Genomic DNA, 27,763 nt, shown 5'->3' with positions numbered 1-27,763 from the left:
AACTACACACCACACAACAAAAACACTAACCCAGGAACCAATCCCTGCAACAAACCCTGTTGCCAGCTCTGTCCACATATCTATTCAAGGGACACCATCATAGGACCTAACCACATCAGCTACACCATCAGGGGCTCGTGATATATGCCATCATGTTCCAGCAATGCCCCTCTGCCATGTACATTGGCCAAACCAGACAGTCTCTACACAAAAGAATAAATGGACACAAATCAGACATTAAGAACTATAACATTCAAAAATCAGTAGGAGAATACTTCAGTCTCCCTGGACACTCAATAACAGACTTAAAAGTGGCAATTCTTCAACAAAAAAACTTCAAAAATAGACTCCAATAAGAAACTGCAGAACTGGAATTAATTTGCAAACTGGACACCATCAAATTAGGCCTGAATAAAGTCTGGGAGTGGATGGGTCACTACAAAAACTAATTTCCCTCTGCTGATACTTACACCTGCTTGTCAACTGTTTGAAATGGGCCACCTTGATTACATTGGCCTCATTAGCACTACAAAAGTGATTTTTCCTCCCTTGGTATTTACCCCTTCTTGTCAACTGTTGGGAATAGCCCACTTCCACCTTAATTGAATTGGCTCATTAGCACTGACACCCCCCCACACACTTGGTAAGGCAACTCCCATCTTTTCATATGCTGTGTATTTATACCTGCCTACTGTATTTTCCACTCCATGCATCTGATGAAGTGGGTTTTAGCCCATGAAAGCTTATGTCCAAATAAATTTGTTAGTCTCTGCCACAAGGACTCCTTGTTGTTTTTACTGATGCAGACTAACACGGCTACCATTCTGAAACCTGACAATTGTATTGGTTTCAGTACCAAATCCATTTTTTTATTCCTGTTATGAGAGTTGCCAAATGGAAGTTTTATGAATTAAGACCATCAGAAGTGCCTGTGGTGGTTGTGTATTAGTCCTTTGTTGAGGAAGTAAGTGTGGCTTCTGTGTTTATATTTTATTTTTGCTTCTGTCAGTGCTCTTTCTCAAATCCTTGTATCAGAATGCCACAATGCCCTCATGTTAACTATATTCCTCCTTCACTTCTATCTTGCCCACTCCTCTTTACTGTTCCCCAAGTAAGAGAAAGATGTTTCTGTCTCTGGATATGGCCTAGAACTGAACTGCTATAGCTAATTATGGATTTTCCATCTCATAAACTACATCATGGATGCAATATTAAAATGGTTTATCTAATAGAGCAGGTTGAATAGTAGAAAAAATGTGTTTGCAAATAATTTATTTAAAAAAAAAATTGTTGGGTCAGTTACTTGCAGTGAATAATTTGGCCAGTTCTACTACTATCTAGTATGACCTGTACTTAGAGGTTACTGTTCTGCCATATATTCCTTAGGTACATATCAGGCAAGCTTTACCAAGCCACTTAAAATTGCTTTGCATTTTCCATTCCAGAAATCTCACTTATGATGGCTAGTGACTGTCTATAATTGCCATGTATTGTACTAATGTTACACAGCGGACTCGTTAATGTAGAACTGAATATTTGAACGTGGTTACATGAAGATTTAATTAATCTTAAACTCACATCCTCATGTAATACTTCAGAATACATGCATGCACAAAACATAAATAATATATTTATTTCATCTATTTAACCTCTCAACATAAATTGCTTCCCAGGAATGAATGTCTATTTTACAGGAACGGTTTTAATGTGAAAAAGCAAAATACAGAAGTAACAAGTAAATCAATCCTACTTGACACTAAGCTTCTGATTGAAATGAGGAGTCTTACTTGAGGGAAACCAAAGACCAAAAGTAACTTAAGCCAAGGAACTATCAAATGGCTCTTTTTCCTCAGGACGACTCTGCTCTGTTACTGGGGCCAAGTGTTCTCTGTGGTATTTAGCAGTAATTGCAGCATAGGCACAACCATACACAGCAGCTGCCAACATCATTAGACACACGATTCCACAGACAACTCCAGTTATTACTACAGTGGCGATTGCATGACGCAAACTAACTGGCCTTGGCTTCGGTTTAGGTTCACAGTCTGAATGGCTACTTTCTCCCTTTTCATTGTGATGAGTGTGCTTCAGAGAACTTCTGTGCTCAGAGCTATGGTGATGAATATTAGCCAGATGCATATGAGCAGCGGAGGGAGGGCATGCCCTGTACATCTCATAAGGAACTTTGAGGAGGTCCTTTCCCTTCCGATTTTCTGGTGTTGAGCATATAATGCCATCACTTATTCCTCCTGAAAAGAACATATTCAAATCTTGAGCTCTTTGGCTTTCTGAATTTTCTGATGTAAAATCTAAATGAAGCCCAATGGAATTTATAAACTGCTTCATTTTTCTATTTTTAAAGAATTTACAACCATATATTATTTTGTGTATATTTCCAATTAGTTAAAGACTAGGATTATAACACTTTTATATACTCAAATAAGCAATTACTTGTAACCAGTAATTAATTAGGAGTAAACTTACCTGTACTTTATCAATGTTTATAGTAAAACAAAACAACCCTCCTCCCCCACCGTGCACACACACCCAGTAGTATAAAAATAGGCAGGTGTAAAGCCATAAATGAAAACAAAGAGATATTGTTACCAGGTACATTCTTAACACTACTTTTTTAATAAACATAAATGGAAACAATATGTCTTCTGTAAACATTTCCTATTAGCATTCACAGCAATAGTCCATGAAGTAGTGATGGTTCTGGCACTATGTGCTAACATTTGCCATGAAGCAAATTGTGAAAATAAAATATTCTATATGCCCTGATTTTGTCTTCATAGTTTATAAAAGCATGATACCATTCACATTACATGCCAAAACCAATATTCTCCATACAAAAGTTAGAAAAATAAAACAGTTGACTTTTCTAATTTCAAACTTGTCCGTACAGCACATCCTGTGTATTTTATTATAGATTCATAGATTTTAAGACCAGAAGGGATCATGCTGATCATCTAGTCTGACCTGCACATTGCAGGCCATACAACCTCATCCACCCACTCCTGTAATAGATCCATAACTTTTGGCTGAGTTACTGAAGCCCTCAAATCATGATTTAAAGACTTCAAGTTACAGAGAATCCACCATCTACACTAGTTTAAACCTGCAAGTGACCCATGCCCCATGCAACCTTTAGGGCTGGTTCCTGCTCTCTGCTGAATGGGTGAACTTGGTGTGGGGGGAATGGAGTAAGGAGCCTTTTCATTCCTGTTCAAGCAGTAGGGCAGGATCAGTCCCTAGTGCATTAGAGCACATATGTATCAGAGGTCAGCTCCCTTACCATCCCACATATCATGGTCCCATAGCTACTGGTTAGGGCTAGAACCATTGTATATTTTCATGTTTGCGTAATTCAAAAGTAACTGAATCAAGTCAGTTCAAATTTCCTCTCCCTTTGTGGCCTGGCATGGAAATTTTAATCTTAAAAAGAATTCGTTTTAGAAGGTGGTGAGTTAAGATGGGCCCAAACCAAATTCCTAAGGCCACCTTCCCCACAAATACTGGCGATGTTCCAAGATGAATCAGAGCCTAGCAGTTGAATCCCTGATCTGTAACAGGTCAAACCAAAAGCCTGGATCCAAAGACTTCCATACATGGATATTTTCAGTGTGGATCTGGCTGAAGATCCAAATTCTGCAGCTCTGATCCTTCCATGGTTATGAGTGACTGAAAAGGGTGTGTTGGACTGGAAAACTAGAATTCTACCTTGACTAAAACATTCTCTATAATTATTGAAGTATATGCAACAAGAATCAATTGCTTGAGTTGCCTTCAGTTCAAGAAATATTTTATTCTTCAAGTGATGGCCACTATCTGTATTCCACTGGGGGTTATGTGCAAGTGCATGGAGCTTTTCAAAGTAGTTATGTCCATCGGTCCATGTATGCACACTTACACTGCCTCATGGTTTCGCCCAAGGTGATAAAGAGTGGGGCAGACCGACCACATTTTCAGTACCTTCCCAACGCTGCATGGTCCGAGTCAGAGCTTCTGCTGTCCTCTTGTCCTTAGTGATGCATTTTCCAAACTTTTTAGAAAAACTGTTTTTATTTTCATACTTAGTCAGGATTCTTCACTTTTTTGTAGTGGTTTTATTCTTTTTAGAAGTTTTGTAGATTTAAGAGCTGGAGATGTCGCTTCGGCGGTTAACTGCCAAACAATCCCCAACTCACTCTACCCCCTACAGCAGCCTGGTCTCGGTAGTGTATATAGTCAAGATTTTTGCTGTTTCTGTAGTAATTTTCTTGTTTCTAAAAGTTTGGTATGATTCATCACTTGAAACGGTGCTTCTCCATTTTCTGCCAAACAATCCCCCCCGTCCAGCAACCAGTACTAGGTATTGGATTATGCCAAAGAGGCCGGGATTCAAAGTCGGTGCTTTCTGTCCTTGCTTGTTTTCCCTCAGCGATGAGTATCAACACTGCCTGTACTGTTTGGGGGAAGCCCACACCGTGTCCAGATGCAGTATCTGCCTCTCCTTCCCTGCTTGTTCATGGGAAGGCAGAGTCTTCCATCTTAAAAAGCACCTCATGCAAGTCATGCAAGGACTCTGGTTCCTCTGAGTTTGAGGATCCAGATGTTACGCATGGTCAGCTGCCCGTTCTGAAGACATACCTATCAGAAGGTCCCAATGGCACCATGGCAATACCCTACCTTAGCTCAGCCCAGGAGCCACTGATACTCAGCTCCTTGGGCACTACTGCTGCAACAGCAGGATCAACCAGGTTGGCCATATTGGAGCTCATGGCCCCAGTTCTACCATCTGTAAGCCTCCACAGAAATGCCCAAAGGCCACAGATCCCATCCACCTGTTTTGACAATGAAGTCATCTGCACAACACGCCCAATCTTTGCTAAGCGATATTTCTGAGTGCAACTAGAGAGCCATCAAGCACTTTGCACCCCAACAGTCTGACCAGCCACCCCTTTTGGGTGCAATCTCAAACTCTTTCTGCTAGCATGGAGAGCAATAACAGACAAAGAGGGTCCTGGGTGTCATTCGACATGGCTATACCATTGAGTTGGTGATTCTGCCTCTTCCACATCCCCTGTGCTGATCCCATGCCAGGGATCACTCTCACAACAGTATTCTTACCCTAGAGGTTGACTCCATCCTGCAGAGAGGCGCAAGTATTCAGACTGTTGTCTGGTACACAAGAAGGGGGGATTAAACCAGTCTTGGATCTCAGACGCCTCAAATGTTCCGTTCGCTAGCCAAAGTTCTTCATGGTCACTGAATCAACTACCCCTTCCCTCCCCCACCACTCTTGTCATGTGTCCTGCACAAACTCCAGTTGGAAAGGGCGATGGTCATCCCGATTGCTCCATTCTGGACTTGCCAGTTCTGGTTTCCTCTTCTTCTCCACTCTCTCCCACTCCCGACATTTCCAGGAGTGCTCACAGAACATAGCAGCAGACTCTGGCACCCCAATCCATGAACGCTTCACCAGACAGCTTGGTTTTTGGGTGGATGCCTCTGTTAGCACAGGAGTGTTTGTTGGCAGTGTGAGATGTCCTCTCCAATAGCAGAAAGAACTCCACGAGACAATCCTACCAAGCAAAAAGGGTACGTTTCACTTCTTGGGCCCAACAGACAGGTCTTTCCTCCGAGGCTCTGAGCATCCCAATGCTTTAAGGTCAGTAGTTCTCCAACTTATTCCGGTTCCCTTCTTTATGTCTGTAGTCATTTACCACCCCCTTCTCCCCTCCAAGTACATATACCCTTCAGCTCTCTCTGGCCCGTCAGCATTAGCTGTCCACCTCAGAGAGCCAGCAGGCATTTCCCTCTGCTTCTCTCAGCCTTCAGCTCTCTGTGATCATGGCTGTTGGGCCTGGGGAAACTTGTAGGTGACCTCTTCACTGCCTTCGTACCTTCTGCTTTCATCAGCACTGATCTGGCTTCACTGCTCAATGAGGGAACTCTCACTGCTCCACCGTTAGGGGCATCCCCTCCTCTGAGTGCTCTTTATTCTCAGAACTCTTTCTTCCTTTCTAAACTCTATCAGTGTTCTGGACTCTCATTTATAACTCCCTGGGGCCAGGCACCCACCTCATTACATCAAGCTAGGATGCACTTGACTGGAACGCAAGAGCTGAGCCCAGTTTCATTTAAGGGGCCAGCTACCCTGTTACAGGAACATAACTCATGTTGGTTAGTATAAGTCACAGAAGAAGAATACTAGAGAAATATTAGAGTACAGAATATCCAGACTTCTTCCAACACTGGTTGTTAAAATGGGTTTGTGTGTTGCATTTCACTTCATTTTTTGCAATTTGGACAAATTTGTATAAAGCAAAGGTGAGACAAGAAAAAAAGATCACTGAATTGCCAAACAATGGCTGTGTTTCTGAGATAAACTAAAGAAGCTGTGCTGCTGGCATAGTAATTAAGATAATCTGATATGCTTATCTTGGATCATTACCTTCCGCTGCATACAGAATTCACAATCCCTGCTAAAATTTGTTCTGGGGAATAGGTCCAGCAAAATGTAACAAAAGCCTGGGGGCTGAAAGAAATAACTTAATATTTTAACAGTCCATAAAGTAGTATGATTTTAACCCTGGGAGACTAATTTTTATCAGTTAAATTACAGACCCACTCTTTCAACTCAGCCAGTTGACTATTTTGATAAATTGCACATATCACTGGCTTAAAAGCTTGTTTAATTGTATTTATCATTTTCTATAACTAATACCACCTTCCACCTGTTACCTAGCCAAGTATCAGGCATCTTGTATTGATGGAACTTAATTAAATGTACATGCGTTAACATAGATCCAATGGACCAGATCCTTATCTGTGCCAGTGCTGATTCTAGAACAGATGACTCTGGAGGTGCTATTACACCATCATTCCAGCTCCCCACTCCTAGAATGCCTGGGGAGCTGTGCCTCCAGCACAATTTAGAACAGCCTCAAGTCCACTTTAAGTTGTGCCCAGCTGGAATGGCTTAACTTGTGCTGGAGATTCCCCTTATGCTAACCATTTTCTTCAGGTAGATAATAAATACAATTATTTCCATCTGCTCTGGGCATGCTAAGGAACTGGCCCAATGATTTGGCCACAGTATAAAAAGAGAGATACTGTAAAAAGAAATATGTCTCTTCTCATGGTGGTAATTCCTGAAATAAAAATAAAATTTTGAGGTGTGTGTGTATGTGTGTAATTTAGTCATTACCTGTGGTATACTCTATTTATCAGTGGGTGACTGGATAGTAGTGAGAATTTCGTGGTGAAATATTTGGAGACTTGACTTTGTTACCAATTCACTAATTGGACATATAAATTGTCCAATTATATTCATTTCATTTTAACAAGGAAGTGTGCATATGAACTTTAAACATTTCTAGTAACCAAAGTGTGAGGTTTTTAAGGCTATTCTTGCAAAGTTTCTCGCACAAACTCACTTAAAAGTTAATTAGAAGGAGAAATAAGGAGTGGCAATTAGTTGGTTAGTTCCACGGTAACTCTTCTGTTTGTTGAATGATTAAAGCAACTCTATTTAGGCACAACAAAGGACAATTTGTCATAGGTTATGGCAGCTCAGATTTCCTTTCATTCTCATCTCTTCAGCCTTCCACCCTTCTGTGCACAAACCAAATCTCATCTTCAAGATGTAACTATGAGTGAAGGCCATCAATGGATACTGAATAGCAATTGTGTAACAGAGGACAAACAGAAGACACAGAGCATCTTCACATGAGCTGTTGCATTGTACCATGCCAATATATTGACCTACATACAGATAGGAAACCAAGGAAATATTTGTATCACATTCATGCATCAACATTTATTTTAGAGGAAATAGGATTGTCTTGTTCTTTTGATTTCTCAAAGTCTGACTAGCTCCCACAGCAATCAGAGCCAGTCCTTCCTTTAATGTTTAATACCTTTCACTGCCTACACTGCATATAAAACAGATACACTTAAAAAAAACCCAAATATTTTAGGATTATAAATGATTTTTTTTCTTTTATCTAAATCATCTTGGATTCTAAAGCTACTCAGAACAAAGCATTGCAATGCCATTCAAAAGCAGAGCGAGACAACTTCTGACTTACAAAAAACAGAGTTAAGTCTTATTCTCTTTTTATGTAGAATAACTAATGGATTTATAAATGGAAGAGATTAAATGCAAGTGGAGAGATGGCCAAACAACTTTGTGCTGCTTTTAAACTACATATAAGTTCATTTTTTCTTTACCATGGCATTGTGTATTTCTGTATTATAAGTTTTAGCCCAGTGGTCAGGGCATTCAGCTGGCATGGGGCAGACCCAAGCTCAAGTCCCTACTAGAATGAGTAATTATTTATACAAAAGGAAGCAGCTTCACCAGGAGACACTGAGAGAGACCTCCCCAGACTAGCCAATAGCCTGGTAGGCACTAACCTCAGGGCGTTCAAATCCCTGCTCCAAAGTGGGGATTCAAACCTGGTCTCCCACATCCCAGGTGAGTGCCCTAACTACTGGGCAAAAAGTTATAAGGTGGGCACTGGCACCACAACCATTACCTCTACTTCCTCTTTCTTTTTTTTTTTTTTAATTGAGCCTAATTAAAAAGTCTGGAAACAAAATGCTTTGAGTCAAACTATGTTTCCTTTGATTCACCAATATTTTTTTAAAATTTTGGATTCAGTTTAATCCAAATTGAGTTTATGTTCTTGAACTTCCAACAGTCTGAAAAATCAGTTATTTTTGCCGAACTCTAGTCCAGAGCAGAGAGAGAGAGTTAAGTATGAGTTTAAGTGCTTTCTGGTATCAGCAGGGCCGACGAGAGTGGGGGGAAGCCTGTACAAATTACCGGGGCCCGGCTTCCCCCCCCTCATCGGCCCTGTTTAGCTGGTCTGCCCTTGCTGGGGGGCCCGAAAAAAAAATTTCAACGGGGCCCGAACCCGCTTTCGGCGGCCCTGGGTATCAAAGACATGATAGCTCAGACAGGTCAAGTATATGTTAAGCCATTTTCTTTACATTTTATCTAATAGAGAAAATTACTTACCTCTGTATAAAAAGCTCTCTAGCCACAGTTTAAGGCCAATGACATGACAAGTGCATTGCCATGGATTATTCTTGAAAAGAACAACTTTCAGATTTGGGAGGGATTCTAGCAGAATTCTGTCCAGTCTTTGAAGCTTGTTATACTTAACAGACAATAAAGTTATATTCCCTGTATTATTTCCTAGAGTTTCAGGCAAAGTTAATATACTGTTGGAGGACAAATCCAGTTCTTTTAATTGAGGGAGGGAACTGAAAGTCTTGTTTTCTAGGTAATGAATCAAGTTCTTGGTTAGGTTTAGAACCTGTAGGTATCGTAGTCCTTGGAAAGCACCGGATGAGAAATTTGAAACAGAATTATTAGACAAGTCTAAAATTTTGAGCAAAGGGGTTTCACTGAATGCATTTTGATTGATTCTCCAAATATGGTTATTCTGCAACTGTAATATTAGAGTTTCAGGAGGTACGTGGGAGGGAATTTCAACAAGTCCTTGATTCCTGCAGTCCACTGTCTTTGAAGTTTGATGACATAGGCACTTTTCGGGGCATCCACATACCATATGCATTAGTACAATGATACTTGAAACCAAAAGCAAGTCACCTGTACAAGAAGTAAAAGAAGTGATAATGTGGTGAAACTAGTTTATAATCAGTGTGTTTTGTAATACAGACATTGGGAGCATAGACAAAAGATGTACATTTTGGTAATGGACAATAATGCACCTTTGTTTCACAGTTCGGTACATCAGAACAGTATGAATCAGCCCTAGATAAAATTTTGGAAACCTCATATAATGTAGACTAAAGACAATTTTTCTCTAGTTTCAAACTGAGCTACTTTCCATGGCTTTATCTTAAATGCAAATAACTTTTAGCAAGCTTAGCCATCAGCCCCTTGCTATAAAAATATGATGAATTTCTAGCTGCTGGATACCCATAGGAATGAAACACTCCCATAGAGTTCCCAAGGATATTAAATTGTAATGTTTATCTTTCTATGGTGATAGTGATTCCGAGCCAGTGATTCCGAGCCACTGTATGTTAAAGTTGCAAGCCCAGTCCCTGTTTACTTACTGTTTTGATTGCATGTTGCACCTTAAAGAATTAAGCTTGTGTTCTTTTAGAGAAAACAATAATCTTCAAAGGCTTCACTACAGAGAATTCAACAAAAGTTTCCAGTGAGCCAGATTTTTTTAAGGTCTGTTCTTTAAAATATCCACTCATGTTTATGCTTATTAATTGAAATTCCCTTATCTGAATGCCAGCTGTACTTTCCAAAGATTTGAACATCTAGCCACTAAGCAAACATTTGTCAAGTACAGTTGTTAAAATGATAAATGAGGTCACAGGAGTACTCAATGATATTTAATATTTAAAATTATTATCTACTCCCATGGCTCCTGACAGTGATCCAGTTGGCTTTGACTGAAATAATACCTTGTACCTGTCATATGTGGTTAACACTATTCCTTTAAAAACATCATGCTGCCTAAAGTTATGTTTATATGCATACAATGGAATAATAAAGATATATTGGGGAGTCTTGGCTGTTGATCCCATATGAATTATTTTGGCTCCAGAGAATCAGAGCAATAGGTGGATAAATCCCTTTTAACATTGTCTTTGTGATGCATCGAATCATTAATATTATCTGTTATTTCAAAGTAGAAAAGCTTCTAGTCAATTACTATTTAAAAGCCTTAGAAAATAAAGGCTACAGTGCATATTGACTTGTAGAGCTTAAACATTAATTAGTAACAGGGAACACTATCTTTAAAGAACAACAGAATGAGATTTCAGTATTGAATATATTAAATCTGTAAATGAAAGGTTTGGATTTTTATGACTACAATTTACCTTGCAAACCACTTATTAATTAACACTCTGAATGAAATTGTATTTGAAAAATGTTGCTACAATGCCTGAATTCTGTGTTCAAGAAACATATTCTGTAGCATTATGCCGTTCTGCAATTGTTAGTGTCAGAAACAAGAAAAACAACTTAAACAATAACTTCCACTGTAAAGTTAAAAATAGACGCTGGTTGGCAAAGACAATATTTCTTTACAAAGCACTTCACTATAGGTCTAAAAAGTAAATTATAGCTCACCTTTCATGGTGATTCTCTCGTTGTCCTGCTTGCAGAAGGTTTAGTCCAAGTTTAGTTATAACAGTAATTTACACGATATTACAACTTGAAGTGTGTGTCAGGACTGTGAACTAATCCGGTTTCCTTTATACCTTCATTTTAGGAAACTGTAGTTTACAGAGGAGCTTTAACTATTTGTTCTAGTGAGTAACTCCATCAGCTTTGGTTGTTATTGCATTCATTTTCCCCCCCCTCAATAACACTTTTTTTTTTATAGTCCACCTATTACTCTCAGAGTTTTTCTCTGCCTTTCTTATTCAGTCAACTGGCCCTGCAAAGAATGTCTGTCAACTCAAACTGGACAGCTGTAGTATACAAATCATGACCTGATAGCCTACCCTTTTCTATTATTTAATCTGCTTCAAATCCAAAGCACAAAAATAAGGCTGCCTTTTTAAAATCCAATGTAGTTTCTGAATTCTGTGGGATTATTAGCCATGCTGTGTCAATTCCTCAAGATCCAATGACTCTGAACATGGATTCTAGTTTTCCTGGGTTGTGATTGGAGGCAATGGAGTGTGTAATAATACTAGAAATAGGCCTGCATGTTGATGACATGGTTTTGACAGTGCAGTTGTTTGCTCTTCTGGGGCTTATTCTTCTGACATCCATAGGGATTAGCTGTGCTGACAGGATTTTGTTGCATGGAAACACAGTGCTGGTGCCTTCCTCGGTGAGGATGGCAAACATATTTGTATGGATACTAAAAATATTGGACTGCTTTTTTCGCAAATGCATTGACATGTTAAGTGACATTTGATTGAAAATTCATATTTCACATGGTAATATATTGACTTATCTCACTGTTAACTTCTTTAGAAATAAAATAACACTTCACACTGTAGCATTTACAATAGTAAAAGGGCTAATGGCGTATGACTGCCATAGAATTAAAGCTGCGATAAGGTGTTCAAAGGAATGTGAAATCTGGTATAATGAGCTCCTTTAAGGTCACATGCTCACTTTTATACGTCTGTTAGCTTTGTCTTGAAACTGCACCATCAGAAAATGTCAGATCTCTCCAAATGCTGACCATACAACGTAACATTGTTAGGACCAAATTCTGCCTTTGGATGCACATGAACAGCTTGCAGTGAACTCAGCTACTAGTCTTATTTGTAATACTATGGGATGATGCAGAAAGTGCTTCCGCTTAATATTTGGTATGTAAATTAATTAGCTTGAGCTTTCAGGAGATCAAGAGCCAAATTTTGCCTCTACATTATTTAAACAATAATTTATAAACTAATTTCTGAAGTTCTGTCTTCTCTAGTTAATCTTATATAAATATAAGTAAGATTGCTCCCCTGAAGGAAGCACAGCAATCCACTCCCTACTTCTCCTACACAGACTTTAATACTAGGGTTGTACTCTGATTGGAGTTAGGGTACTCCACTCTCCTAGTAGGAAAACACTTGATCAAAGAGGTGGGTCTTGCAATATGCTGTGAACGTGGCAAAGTTTGGACTCAGTCTTGACTGTTTCAGAGGCTGGATCTGCAACCCAGACTATTCACCAGGAAAGCTTGGCCAAGGCCCCTTATAGGAGCATATGGGGCCCTTTCACTTGAAATGCCCCAAATGAATGCTGCCCTAAGACAGAGAGAGAGAGAGAGCACACAATGGTCACAGATATGGGCAGGGTTCAGCCCAATTTAGGGCTTTGTGGCAGAGGAGCAGGACGTTGAATTGGATAGGATCCAGTAATAGATTGCAAAGCAGTATATTCAGTCTTTCTTCTTTAGAAGGTGGACCACTATAGGCTATATTAGCTGTAATTTCTAGGTAGCCTTCATGGGTATTACACTGGTCTTACCTGGAGTTGACAAAAGCAGGAATTCATAAGACCGGCTCTTCTTACAGCAGAAAATGACAACATTTCCTGGTCAGATGTATGCAGAAAAGGCTGGTTTGGCCTCTACTGCTATTGGACAAGTCTCTGCTCCTAGATGTCCTAACAGTTCATACATACACGAACCTGCCAATGATTCCAATGGGAGTTGCCTAGACATATGCAAGGGTAGAATTTGGCCCTGAGTTTGGAGAGGAGAGTTGGTATTGCAGATTCATTTCCAAAGTGGAGCTTTTATACGTTCCCCCACCCCGCCCCAAATTATGGCATCTTACAAATGTGGTAACTAAATAGAAATTGTTCAGTGAAGGTGAGGAAAAATTGGAAAAATTAGAACTGTATAATACTTTGTTGTACTTTGTTGAACTGTATCTGATACCAGTCAAAAGAATCGAAGGAAAGCTGAACAGTGACTGAAAATGTAGAGCAACTAACATTGTAAGGTAATCATAACTTTTCGTCCAGAGAATGGTACAATTACTGCTGTAGATGATAGACTATAGTTTATTACACCCTTGATGAATGACACATCATGTTGGTTCGAGATGAAAGACTAACAACACAGTGAAAAAGAATCCTGTGAACGTGAGTCACATGGCACCACAGTAGCACTTAAATGCTCTGACTTTCCAAACGCGTTGAGTTTAAAGGCCAGGAGTAGTGGCCTTTATATTAATACCAAACTATATAAAAGGTTAAAACAAAGGCTTCCAAACCTTTGTGCTCTAAGATATTGCTATCTATCCCTCCCCCTGCAAATGCATGCACAAATGGAAGTAAATATTGGTTTAATAGGGACTAATTTTAATTAGGATTGACCTAGATGTAAATGGGGCTACCACAAGCCACTGTAACACTCAGAGATGACACTTTCAGCAGCCCTGCTAGCGACAAGTATTCCACATCACTGATAATTATGTTTTGCTGTTTGAAGCTACAGCAGTTGGGAAGGCCCTTGCCTTAAGTGTTGCCTCACTGCATTTCCTGCAATAGAGGCCATTCCTCCATCCTTGACATATCCCATCCCTTGCATCAATGATGACTGACATTAGGGCCTCCTCTAGCAACTCCTGACCTTGTTACAGGATACAGTAACTCTTCATGTTATTGTTTCCTGCTATGGCTCTGTTTTTTCTCACTTTAAAAATTCTCCACGGATTTTAATAAAGTTTTCCCTAGGCTGATGAATTCAATGGTGTGTGTGTGTGTGTGTGTGTGTGTGTGTGTGTGTGTGTGTGTGTGTGTGTGTGTGTGTAAAAGAGGGCTTGCTATCCAGGTGTATTTCCTGTGCTCTTGTGTGAACTAACTTTGTGTGAACTAACAGAAGCTGTAAAGAATGCCTTTCAACTGCCTATCTTAGTCTGGGTAATCCTTTGCAGCTACAATTGTGTTATTTTTAGCACTCAACAAATTGAAAAGATGTTCACAGGGCAAGGTCATTGAAAGTTAAGCACTGTGAGGTTCATTTCCAACAATAACACAGCACTTGTTTTATGTTCTCTGCATTGTGATATAAGAAGGTATTGCTTTTTTTAGTTGAATCTTCATGCCCTGTTCAACTTTGGAAACCTATGATTAAATCTGTTAATCTACCTTTCGTGTGTGTATGTGTTCCTTATATATAAATCAGTGAAGATATGTATTTGTAAACAGAGTTTTTCCCACCCTATAATACACGTGCTACTCCTGTTTGTTGGTAGTAATGCTTTGGTTATGAGAGAAAAGTCTGATGTGATGAAAATTATAATACTGATACAAGTAGAGATTTGCCAGAAACAGAGTAACCATAAAAATCTGCTCTACTTCTCGGCACTTGAATATTAAGATTTCTTTCTCTTTTTTGATGTGGTGCAGCAACTGTTGTTGTGACCACTTAAGCTAACTTGTGTCTTGGTGTACCAGGATATAACATGATGTACATGATGTTTCCCATCACAAATGTAAAGACAACCCAATAAACTAACACCCTCTATCCCTGCTGCCCCTTAGTGGGGACACCCCACTGACCAATGATTAGAAGATAGTTTGTCACAGTTTTAGCCAAAAGCAGTTGATTTCTTCATATTCAGAAGGAGGAGTGTGCATGAGAATGGTTCTATTTACAGAGAAACACCCTGGATTTAACGAGAATCTAGCGGTAGGGAAATAATGTGAAGATAAACAAACAAATGTTTCAAATACTTTAAAGCAGTGGTTCTTAACCTGGGGTACACACACACCCTGGGGGTGCGAGATGCCCTTTCTGGGGGTGCGAGACATGCCAGCTTTTTTTAGAAGGTAAATCATCGAAAACACAAATTAATCACAGACACATAAGTACAACTACTTTGTTTCATCAAACCTATGTATTTATTAACATTATACATTTTTTAACAATTACTGTAATATACAAACAAAAATATATCTTGGTTTAAGGGGTGCAAGAATATATTTTTTAGGTTTAAGGGGTACGAGAACATATTTTGATTTTTGATAAGGGGTGCGAGAACATATTTTGAGAACCAAAGGGGTGCAGGCTGCAGTAAAGGTTAAGAACCACCACTTTAAAGCTACAGCATTCTGTTTCTAATACTTTTTATATCAAGTACAGAAAGGCATCATTACATATGAAATTTGCTCATAAACTGAATTACACAGTACTTTCTCAAAAAGAACAGGAGTACTTGTGGCACCTTAGAGACTCTGAAACCTGACAGTACTTTCTGGTGATTTCATTCTTGTACTTTCCTTCTGTTTTTGACATGGAATTGGCTAAAATAGCAACAGTTGCTTAACCTAGAAATTGTGTGAACATTAGATTTCCATTCTGCTAATGGATGATTTTAAACTAGCTAAACAAATAATCTTGTCTTGGAAATCTCTGCTGCAATTCAAAGCAATACAGTCTCTTCTTCATATTGGGCTGGTGGACAAAACCCATGAATAATATTGAAACAGCCCACCCATCACCTCTTGCAAAATAAGCATGATATTGCTTCAGAAAACATAGTATTGTATCATGGGAGACTATCCCAGTCTTTCCTGGCTATGGGCCACATTCTGATACAAGAGGGTGAGAGGGTACAAGAAGCTCTTTCAGTTTCTGGGCCTGATGACAGTCCTGGTGCTCAAGGAGTGCGAGGACTCCACAAAACTTGTTCCCCAAGTGGAGCTAGGTTCCACAAAGAGGGCAAGAAGTAGGGGAAGGACCTACCATTCGCATATACCGCTTTCCCACCTACCCACCAGAAGAGATTGCCAGGCATCTTTGAGACACTCTTCTGACCCAGGAACCTCTTGATTCCAACAGAAAGAAGGCACAGGGGGTGGATAGAGTTTTTCAGAGAATCCCTGGGTCAGTTATATGAATAATAATTCACTAAAAGGTGCCATTTGAGGTCTCTGCTGAAAGCTAGTAACATACTCGTTCTCATAACCATTACAAAATGTATGTACACATATGTAAGGAATTATTTACCTACACTGGACATTATGTTCTTAAGGTCTGTGAGTTAAAGCAGCTCACCAGGAGGTGACAAATATGTTCCTTTTGGACAGGCAAGAGATGCTTATCTATCTGCCTATTTATATGCAAATTGAGCATTGTATACTTAACAATGTATACCCTTCTGCATAGTAAGCCCCTAACTCATCAACAAGAGGTCACAAAATCTCCAGAAAGGAATACAAAGTAGGAGGGTGTCCTGTTTATGAATAAAGATCAAAGGACTGTTTTGATATATCTGGGGTTGCAAAGGAATACCTGTGTGTCTTTCACCTATGAAATAAGCTGGTAGTGGGTTTGCTTCATGATTGGAAGATGACAGCCAAGCCAGGCTGTAAGACGCTGGAAGGATTTTGGGTTAGCTTTGCTCTCGTGACATAATAATGTGCTGTTAGTTAAGTTTAGGTTCTAGAGTGCATGTTAGGATTTTATTTTATATGTAACCCTTTGTTTCCAGTATTTCTGATTGCTATCATTTGAATCTCTGTTCTTAAATAAACCTATACTTGCTTTCTCTGTGAACTAATCTAAGTGCTGTGTGTTAAGCGGAAGTGCAACTGGTAAGTTGTGGGGCACCGTTCATTTGGGAACAGAGAATCTGGAATTCTGTGAGTGTCCAGTGGATCAGGGGCTGGGCATTCCAGGGAAATGCTTGGCGGACTTGAGGGTTGGAGTGTGCCTATAGCTAACCTGCAGAGGACAGCAAAGTCCAGTGGGCTGAGAGAGAAGAGCTTGTGCTGCCTGCGGCTGGTGGTGTCAGGGAGCTGACCCATCGAGGGCACAGACAAGGCTTCCTCATGTTAAGAGCAGCTGGTAGTGAGATGCCCCACAACCATGGGTTCCCTTGAGAACCATCACAACTCTGCCGGAGGCACAGTTTACTCATAAACTGCTAATCAGGTGTATTTCCCAAGGTCCTTTATGTGTGTCTTCCCAGGCTGGCTAGAGAGGTGGAAGCTCCTGATTGACTGGGCTGGGGGAAGAGGAGAGTGGTACCAGCTAGGGATTGAGAACGTCAAACCTTGCCAGTGCCCCTGCTTGGTTACTGCATAGCTTAAGGGAGACGATGTAAGATGCTGTTTAAGAGGTGACTCTTATCTCCTTCTGATGGCAGTTACAATTTGTTCGGCTTTAACCTTTCAAGGGAGTGAAGCAAAAGCTTTTTAGTCAGATGCTGGAGAGCAAATCTGAGGATGGAAATTATGGTCTTTCCACTTGGAAAACTGATTTTGGGGGCTGGAGCAGCATTTTGGTCTTGCTTTTTGCCTTATTTTGCCTTCCTTTGGTTCTTGTTCATACAACTCGTAATTAACCTGTGTAACTCATCGCTAAAAAGATATCATTGAGGCCAGGAGCTTAGTAGGATTCAAATAAGATTTGGAAATGTATATGGCTAATGAGAGCATCCATTGGATAGGTACATTGGATAGGATAAAAAATGTTTAGAAGGGATATAAATCCTTCCACTTCAGGCCATTAACTAACCACTAATGACATGAATTATGGAGAAACTTCCCCTATGAGCAATTTATTCCATAATTACTGTTTTTGCAGATTTTTTTTTCCGCTTTCCACTGATGCATCTGGGAGTAGCCAGTGTCTGAGACAGGAGCAGCCATTTGCCTATTGGGTCACTTATTTGCCCTGGAAGTTTTCAGTTTTCTTTTTCAGCTAGATGAGGTGAGGATATGAATCCAGTAGGAGACTCAGTTTGTATTTTGTTTGTACATAACAACTTTGGCTGAGAGCCTTTTGTGAGGTTGGTTTGTTATAACCCCTTTCCCCAAAACTCCAGCAGGGGGTTGGAATAAGCAGGATCTGAGACATGTAGGTGAGGGGCGGGCTTGCGGGACAGACTTTTATGGTCTGGCTCAGATGCAAGCACCCCCCCTACAGTGAACCCAGTCTTTTTGATAGAAGGTTTGGTTTAGGGGATGCAAGGCCTTTGGAGTCAAGAATGACCGCAGGGAATAGCGATGCTGGATTACCTTACACTTAATTACAAGTTAGATAAAGTTGCAGCCAGAGGCCTTTAAATCAAATTTCATGTGTCTGCATACTTATTGGTGCCGTTACAAGTAGCAGCGGTAAAATAGGCTTCAATTTTCAATCAATTCCCAACTTATAATAATAAGCTGTTGTGTGTGCTGTACATCTTTGCAGATATAGATAAAATGTATGTCAGATAAGTATGATTAAAGTTAATTAGTGAGTTCATGTTGCTGCTACAGTAAATGGAAACAGATGTTACTTGACATAAAAGTAATAGAAACAAAAGGATAAAGAAAATGGCAATTGGAAAAGCATGTCTAAGATAAAGTATAGGATTTACATGTTGTTTAGATATTTAGATATTTTAGACCATTTTTGCCCCAGCTTGAAAAGTATAAATTGGGATCAATTTCATTATCATGCTTGATTATTTACTCCTGTTACACCAAAGAACAAGTTCTTTTGTCAGCTTTTCTTGGTGTATTTTATTTGTTTTTTTGTAGCAGCATTTAATTAGAAATTTCATTTTTCAGTCACAGGTGACTATGAAGGTACTTCTAAGACAAATTTAGGGACAGAGTATTTTCTAATACCATAGAAATTTAATTTTCTGTGAGTTTTATATGTTTATTTTAATACATAATCTGTTATCAAAATTGGAAGAGGTTTTGCTAAAGATGGTTTCTTTAGTGGTATTTAAAACACACTCAGTGTATAATGAGATAGTAAAATAAAATACGATACTTTGTCTCTTTAGCTGCAGATCTCTAATTCTACTACAAAATAGCATTTATCACTTCAATAGTTCCTCTACCATTTTTGTGGCAAAGTGTTTGCATGAACAATTCAGTTAAATGGATAGATGAATGTTTGAAACTACAGGTTCTATGGATTCATAATAGGGATTTCTCTCATTAACGTAATACCTGTGTAAATAAAACAGTTGCATGAACAACAGTGTGTGTGGAGTTCAATGGGATTGCATGGGGCATAATGCTAGAATTAATCTCAATTTAATTCAGATATAAAATTGTTAGCTTTTTAACTGCTATATTTCTGGTTTTAGGAAATTTCCATTAAAATCAATAGGAGTCTTCCCACTGACTTCGGCAAGGTTCTCAGCATTCTGGCCCTGATCCAGCAGAGCCAGGGCCGGCTCTAGGTTTTTTGCTGCCCCAAGTAAAAAAATTTTTGGCTGCCCCCCACCCCAGCCCTGGGCTCATTCCCCTCCCCCCCAACTGCACCCTCCTGCTGCCCCAGCCCTGGGTCACTGGTAACTCGCTCCCAGGGCGGGTCATTCAGCAGGAATTTTGGATGTGCACAGAACACAGACAGGATTGGTTCCCATATGGTTACAGAACTGCAGTAAAGTGGAACAATTTTCAGCTTGTGTGACTGGAGGATCTCTGGATGCATATTATAAGACTGTCCTCCATAAATGAGGAAAAGCTGAGGTGCCTTTATTATTCTTTCTTTGTTTCTATGGGGAATGCACTATCACGGTCTTCCTTTTAAACAAATAAAACTAAAACGTAAAAAAAAAAAAAAGCAATGGCTGTTGAAAATAGCAATTCCAGTCCTAATACCCAGTGGGAAGCATTTCTTGCTCAATTTATTCTACTTTTTCTACAGCAAGTTACAGTGGATCAGTATATTTGATTTGGGGGAAATGAAGTAACAGCTGCCCAAATTGAGCTTGAGCACTCCTGAATTTTCAAATCTGGAAGGCAGGTGCTAGATTCCCTTTCTGAATATTAGCTATATCTGGAGAGGAAAAATCAATTTATGCTTCCATGGCTCAAAAGTGGAAATCCTCCTAAGTGCCTGGTACTGTATCTAAAGCTGCCCAGGTCCACAGCCTCCCCTCCCTTACTTTTGATTTTAAATTCTAGTGGGATCCACATACCTCCCTTGCTTGCTAGGCTTCAGATAGAGAGGTGCACCGTCCATTTAGTCCCCCCAATTCCTTCTTTGGGGGAGAGCCCAGGGCTGGGGCGGCAGGAGGTGCGGGCGGGGGGGAAGAGCCCAGGGCTGGGGCGGCAGGAGGTGCGGGGGGGGGGGGGGAGAGCCCAGGGCTGGGGGAGCAGGGGAGTGCAGGTGGGGGCCAGAGCTGGGGTGGCAGGGGGTGCGGGGGGGGGGAGAAGATCCCAGGGCTGGGGCAGCAGGGGGGGCGGGGGGCGGGGGAGGAGCCCAGGGCTGGGGCAGTAGGGGAGTGCAGGTGGGGGCCAGAGCTGGGGCAGCGGGGGGGAGGGGCGGCAAAAAACCTAGAGCTGGCTCTGTTCCTACCATTCACAGCAAGCTGCAGATTTCAGTTCCATACTCCTTTCCCACACCCTTTCCTGTTGCTAGTGGCCAAGGGAATGCTGGCAAATGTAGTTCTTTCCCTGCTCCAGGGCTGGTTCTATAGGCAGGGAGCTAACCAAGGAACTACAGCTCCCAGGACCCCCTGTTGGTTCTCAGCTCCCATGCAGGATTCTTGCACCCCTTGCAAATCTGCCGCCCCAAGCAACTGCTTGCTTTGCTGGTGCCTAGAGCCAGCCCTGAGCAGAGCACTTGAGCACTTGTTTGATCATATGCTTAAATACTCAGTTGGATCAGGGACAGATTGCTTAGTAGTAGAGATGTTCAAAAGTCAGAATTCCCGTTCTACAGGAAATTCTGAAAAATAACCCACTGTATTTCAGATCAAAAGGTAGAACTTTTGACATTGCCTGCAGAAGAGAAAATCCTTCCCAAATTCCTTTTGAAATAATCAAAACATTTTATTTAAAAAATTTTGAAACAAAATTGAGCGTGGGAGCTCCATGTCCATGGGTCTGAGGGCTTCTAGGCTCCTGGCTCCTTGACAGCGCTAGTGGACTGACAAGGAAAAAGCAGCTGTGGATCTTGGGAACCTGTGTTCCCAGCTCTGCTGCAGGGAGTTCGAAAGTCCTGACATGAGCCATGGTTCTCAGGGCTTCCAGGATCCCTGTTATGGGGCCAGGAACTGAGGCTTCCAGGCTCCAAGAAGTCCTGGGGTCTCCAGCCCTGGGGCAGACTGCATGGTGAGACTGTTCCAGAGCTGAGGACACTGGAAGTCCTAGAGTCCTCAGCACCTCATCAGGTGAGCTGGCAGGAAACCATTGGAAATCTACCTGTGTTTCATCAAAAGTCCATCATAACTGAAACATTTCAGCAAAACGATTTGGCTTTGACAAAACACCATATTCAAGGGGGGGAAATGCTGTTTAGTCATAAAATTCCAACCAGCTCTACTCAGTAGCTTGCAGGATCAGACCCCAGTATAGTCTTTAGATCAGGCTTTCTATCTGTTTTTCTGCAAGGAATTACATTTTGAATCAGTAATTGTAAAAGGTATTAAAGGTGTACAACAGCACAATAAACTACACTGTAGCATATATTAGATAATGCGAGACAGTAATCCTCTTCAGTGTTGTTTTATATGCATTATGCTGCAGTCATCACCAGCAAGCATATGTCAGTATGGATAGAGCTGGATAGAAACTGGAACATCACTGTTGATTAGTGATTGTACCATTTCATAAATGGAGTAGGGATATTGCAAATGGAGTAGGGATATTGCAAATAGAGTAGGGATATTGCAGATACTTTCTTTCCATATGATTCCAATGAACACAAATGAGATTGATACCTGTACTTGTTGCTGCTGTTCTCTATTTCAATAGCAGATTTATTTTACAAAGAGTTTCATGGCATGTTGCTGTCCCCGTTTGAATGTTCTTCTCCCTTTGAAATTCTTTGTGTTCTACCTTAGAATCATGAAAACTCATTTCAGGATCATTTTTATCCAAACTGCCTTTCACCTTCGGATTCACTATCAAGTCCTCCCTGTTGGTCAGAATCAAGTCTAAAATAACCGTCCCCCTGGTTACTTACACTATTTTTTTAATAGTTGTTCCCAATACATTCCAAGAACTTATTGGAAATTTTGTGTTTTGCCATATTATTTTCCCAACAGATGTCTGGATAGTTAAATTCCCCCATTACCATCAGGTCTTGGGTTTGGGATATTTCTGTTATTTGTTCTAGACAGGTCTCATCTACCTCCCCTTCTGATTTGGTGATCTATGGTAGTCTACCCTACAGTGACATCACCTCTATTTCTTACCCCTTTATCTTTACCCAGAGACTTTCAACTGGTCTGCCCCTCACCTCCTTCTGGACCTCAGAACAAGTGTATATCTTCCTGATATGTAATGCAACACCTCCTTCCTTTTTTATCCTGCCTGTCCTTCATGAAAAAGCTATACCCTTCCATCTCAATAATCCAGTCATGAGACTTATCCCACCAAGTCTCTATGGTGCCAATTAAGTCATAGTTTAACTTATGTATTAATACTTCCATCTTTCTGTTTATTCCCCATACCCTTTGCCTTTGTGTCGAGACCTCTAAGTTGTTGAGCACTTTCTTCCACTTATTTCCTTATTGTTGCTTCTGTGACCCTACTGTAATTTTTTATATCCTCCCCAACATCTAGCCCTCTGTTAAAATCACTTTGTTTATGCTTACCTGTGGGCTTTTGTCACCTGCTCCCTTTGAATATAGCTAGCGCTTTGAACCATACCTGTACTAGCTCCGAACGAACTAGCATGCTGAAAATAGGATAGCCACAGTGGCATTTTAAAAATGAGGTAGCAGCAGGCACTGAGAGCATTATGTTACTTCAGCATTTTAAGAATCTCTTGGTATTTTTCTTAATGGCAGGCAGATTTTCGAACACTCGCCATGTCTTTAAAATGCTTTTTCTCCTTCAGAAAGGTTTTATATGAAACTGGAGAGTAAAGCAAAGGTATATGGGTGATGTCCTCCCCCTTTACCACATGTGCCGCTGTTGTGCTGTTGTCAGAAATGGTAAATGCTTGGGAAACACAGTTGATGTGGCTGCTGAGTATCTCCAAAATAGGCCACTAAGAGGTCTTACAAATAATAGTGTGGATAGTTATAATAATAATAGACAGTTACAGTCCTTTAACAGGTATAGCAATTTAATTTAACCAGACTGTAGAAGGAATAGGGGTGGAGGAACTGAGTGTTGAGTTAGAATTGCAGTGACCCTGGGAGGAAAATTAATGCAAAAGGTAGATAACAGTGTGTTTCTGTGAGGTGGGCCAGTTGGGTCAGCAATGGAGGAATGAACACATTGGCTGAGGTGCTGGGTCAGAGAGATGGGAAGGGGAGGAAATCAATTTTAAAAAAAGTATTTTGTATATTTTTTATATGTTATCTATCTGTTACTCTTTGTCTTGTGTAATTAGACCAGGCCTGCACAACATGCGACCCAGGGGCCGCATGCGGCTCGCGTGGGCTCACTGTGCGGCCCGCGGGGGTTGAATAGATGGGTTCACTGTGCGGCCCGTGGTGGGGGTGAGTAGGCAAGCGGCAGGTGAGAGAGAGGGGCTGAGTAGGCAAGCGGGCGGGCAGTGGCGGGGAATGAATAGGTGAGCCAGACGGGTGGAGGGCTGAGGAGACGAGTGGGTGGGCAGTGGCAGGGGGGGCAGGTGAGCCGGATGGGTGGAGGGCTGAGGAGACGAGTGGGTAGGCAGTGTCGGGGAGTAAGTAGGCGATCCGGGGGGGAGTGGGGGCTGAGGAGGCGAGCGGGTGGGCAGTGGCGGGGGGACAGGTGAGCCGTTGAGCTGGAGGGGTGGGGGGCTGAGGAGGCAAGCGAGCAGGCAGTGGCAGGGGGTGAGGAGGTGAGCCGGGGGAGGGGAGCTGAGGAGGCGAGTGGTGAGTCGGTGGCTGACCTGTTCTACTGATCTGGTCTGGCTCCCATCCCCTCTCCCAGGGCCAGCTCCAGGCACCAGCAAAACAAGCAGGTGCTTGGGGCGGCACATTTCTAGGGGCGGCATTCTGGCGCCGGCCATCATAGGTGCCGACTCCGGGGCATGGGGAAAAAGTGCCCTCGCCGCCCCAGCTCGCCTCCGTTCCTCCTCCGCCTGCTCACCTGAGCGCGCTGCCGCTTCTCCCCCCTCCTTCCCAGGCTTGCCAAGCGTGAAACAGCTGTTTTGCGCAGCAAGGCTGGGAGGGAGGAGAAGCCAAGCTGCGGGGCACTCGGGGAAGGCGGCGGAGGTGAGCTGGAGCTGGGAGTGGATCCTCTACCTCCCACCCCGTTACTTCCTGCGCCCCCCCACCCTAGCTCACCTCTGCTCCGCCTGCTCCCCTGAATGCGCCGCCGCTCTGCTTCTCCCACCTCCTTCCCAGGCTTGCCACGTGCGAAACCGCTATTTCGCGCAGCAAGGCTGGGAGGGAGGAGAAGCCGAGTGGCGGGCGCTCGGGTGAGGCGGTGGTGGTGGAGCGGACGTGAGCTGGAGCAGGGAGTGGTTCCTCTACCCCCCCGCCCCATTACTTCCTGCACTCCCCCCCCACCCTAGCTCACCTCTGCTCCGCCTGCTCCCCTGAACAGGCCGCTGCTCCACTTCTCTGCCCTCTCTCGCTTGAGAGGGAGGGGGGAGAAGCGGAGCGGCGGCACGCCCGAGTGAGCTATGGCAGGAGGTCACGGGGGGGCCCTGCAGGAAGCAATGGGGGGGGAGAAATGTGGCATGCTGGGGGAGGAGCCGTTGTTGGGGATTTGGGAAAGGGGTTCGGAAGGAGTGGAGTTGGGGTGGGGCTGGGGCAGAGGGGCATGAAAAAGAAAGGGGAGGCAGCCAAAAATTTTTTTGCTTGGGGTGGCAAAAATCCTAGAGCCGGCCCTGCCCTCTCCAAAGGTTGCAGCTGTCTGGAGGTGCCTGCCTTCCACGCCTTCCTCATTCACACCTCATTCATTCATTCAACAGGGCAATTGATTACAAAGTGGGGGGAAGATCTTATTCTACTTCTAGCAAAAAGACAATTTTCTTTTACCTTAATTATACTACCTTAGGGGCCCGCTATAACATATTACTGAGGTTCAATACTGCTGTTTCAGTGGGGCGGCACTGGGGAAGGAGGGTTTGTTTCTGCGGGGAAGGTGGCGTGGGGGGGATTTCGGCCCTCAGCTGTTTTCTTTGGAGTAATATGGCCCTCGCCACTTTACGAGTTGTGCAGGCCTGAATTAGACTGTAAGATTGTCAGAGTAAGGAACCATCTCTTTCTATGTGGGTAGAAATCGACCTCTCGGGGATCGATTTATCGCGTCCCGTTGGGACGCGACAATCGATCCCCGAATCGACGCTCTTACTCCACCAGCGGAGGTGGGAGTAAGCGCCGTCGACGGGAAGCCGCGGAGGTCGATTTTGCCGCCGTCCTCACAGCGGGGTAAGTCGGCTGCGATACGTCTAATTCAGCTACGCTATTCACGTAGCTGAATTTACGTATCTTAAATCGACTCCCCCCTGTAGTGTAGATGTAGCCTGTATTTGTACAATGTCCAGAATCACAATTTACATACCATGTCAGCGGCTAGCTGTGTCTTACATCTAAGTCTCATCAAGAGTCAAGATTTCCTTCTGTGATGGGTGAAATGTTTTCTGTGATTGCAAAAAGAAAAGAGAAATAAGAGCATAATAACTTCTGGGAATACATTTCAGTGTTCAATTTAAATGAGGATAATGTTTCCTAACTGTCATGATACTGAGATGCCCTTAGTAGTTTGTTCTGTCAGAAGTTGTCTGCAAGCTTTTACTGTAGGTTCTATTATACTGTCCCCGCAGATGCTGTTTGAAGGATGAACTTTCTGGTTCAGGCAGATGCATTAGTTGAGAGGATAGCAAACTTATGACAGCACATTGAGTGCCTGTAGTCGAGCATAAAGAAAAATCTACATAAACTAGGTTATTTTCCTCTTGCTTTCCCCCTGAAATTGAAGAGACACATCAGTATTGATCACATCTTCTTTCTTCAGTGTTTATACCTGACTTCTACTTCATTAGCAATGACTGATGATAACACATAGAATAAACTGACATATTTTACCTGTATCAGGTAGCAGTTGAATGCCCCCTTTGTATTTTATCACTTCTGTTTTAATGCTCGTGAATTTTGGGCATGACCTCAAAGGCTCCTGACATTGTAGGGCCTCTTCTAGGCACATATCTATAGCACTCTTGGCCAACATTTTGTCTGCTTGATTTGCTTTTATTCCCTCCTGTAGTATGTAATTTTCAAATGTAATGAAAGGGCTGACCTGTGTGACTCAAATTTTCTCCAAAACCTTTCCATCCCATTCAGTTTCCAAAATGACGGTCCATAGCTCAGTGTTCATCTTTTCCCATCTTATAGTTTCATCAGAATTAGAAAAGGTATTTTCTAAGGACCATATTACAGGCTTCCATGTTGCTGAAAGTATGGGGTAAAAGGAAGCTACTGCTTTTAGAGTTGGAGAAGTTATGCAATATGTGCAAATTATTTAGGCTTGGATGGGTTTATTGATAAATGTTGGCAAGTTGATTTCACCATACCAGCGATATTTCCATTGATAATAAATGAAGTTTACAGCTAGGCAGAGTAAGAAAAATGGTGAAAGCCCCAGAGAATTGATTTGAATAAGCATGGATTTGCCTGCACTATACACCTTATCTGCCGGGTCGTCCCAGACATCTATATAATAAAGTTGCGGCCTGATTAAAACCCATAACAAGTCTCCTGTCCTTCTTGCGGTGTACCCGGACAATGACCTTGTTTGTTTTGACGTGATGTTGACAATTTGTGTTTAACGGCTATAAAGCTTCAACTTTCTGAATCACAACAACTGCTGTCATTAAATGTCATTATTGCCCTCCATAATTTCCTGCAACTGTGAAAATTTAAATGGATAAAAATAAAAAAAATTGCTTAAAAACAAACATCAATATTATCCATCAGAATGTTTTTTAAATTGAATTCCGCCAAGCCTAAGCTTATTGCACTAATGATTTCCATGCCTCTGTTTGTGGCATCAATAAGAACTTAAATAGATTTTCATTAGTTACTATTTGAGTTCAGAAGTTTCCTTTCTTTAAACCCCTGACTAAGAAGGAAGAGCAGAGAGCTGCTTCTCTTTCATTGGTATCGTAGTAGCTGATGATACTGTGATAGACTGTAGGCAGTTTAATGTATATTAATATTTGGTTCAACTTGAAAGAGCATTAGTGTGCAGCACAGGCAGGAAAGAAAATGGAAAAGAAACAGCTGCCCTAAGATGTGCCTTAAAACATTCAGACTTTCATGTAGCACTGCTCTCTCAACTTAGGGAACGTCTACACTACCCGCCGAATCGGCGGGTAGCGATCCATCTATCGGGGATCGATTTATCTTGTGTAGTGTAGATGTGATAAATCGATCCCCGATCGTTCTCCTGTCGACT

General features: G+C 41.8%; 2 protein-coding genes across 13 annotated transcripts in view; one reads left to right on the top strand and one right to left on the bottom strand.

The window, feature by feature from the left end:
* The window catches only part of CACNA2D3 (calcium voltage-gated channel auxiliary subunit alpha2delta 3), a 740,859-nt gene that overhangs the window by 626,621 nt on the left and 86,475 nt on the right, over window positions 1–27,763 (top strand). The window lies entirely within an intron of this gene.
* On the bottom strand, window positions 1,280–11,607 carry LRTM1 (leucine rich repeats and transmembrane domains 1). Its single transcript, XM_065551001.1, has 3 exons — window positions 11,120–11,607; window positions 9,014–9,610; window positions 1,280–2,249 (listed from the first exon to the last, which is right to left on the bottom strand). The coding sequence occupies exons 1-3, from the start codon at window positions 11,124–11,126 to the stop codon at window positions 1,816–1,818; spliced, it is 1,038 nt and encodes a 345-aa protein (XP_065407073.1). The 5' UTR covers window positions 11,127–11,607; the 3' UTR covers window positions 1,280–1,815.

Source organism: Chrysemys picta, chromosome 7 (genome assembly GCF_011386835.1).
Source record: "Chrysemys picta bellii isolate R12L10 chromosome 7, ASM1138683v2, whole genome shotgun sequence".
NCBI lineage: Eukaryota > Metazoa > Chordata > Testudines > Emydidae > Chrysemys > Chrysemys picta.
Note: the sequence above shows the minus strand (reverse complement) of the source record. Positions and strands in the feature narration are given on the sequence as shown.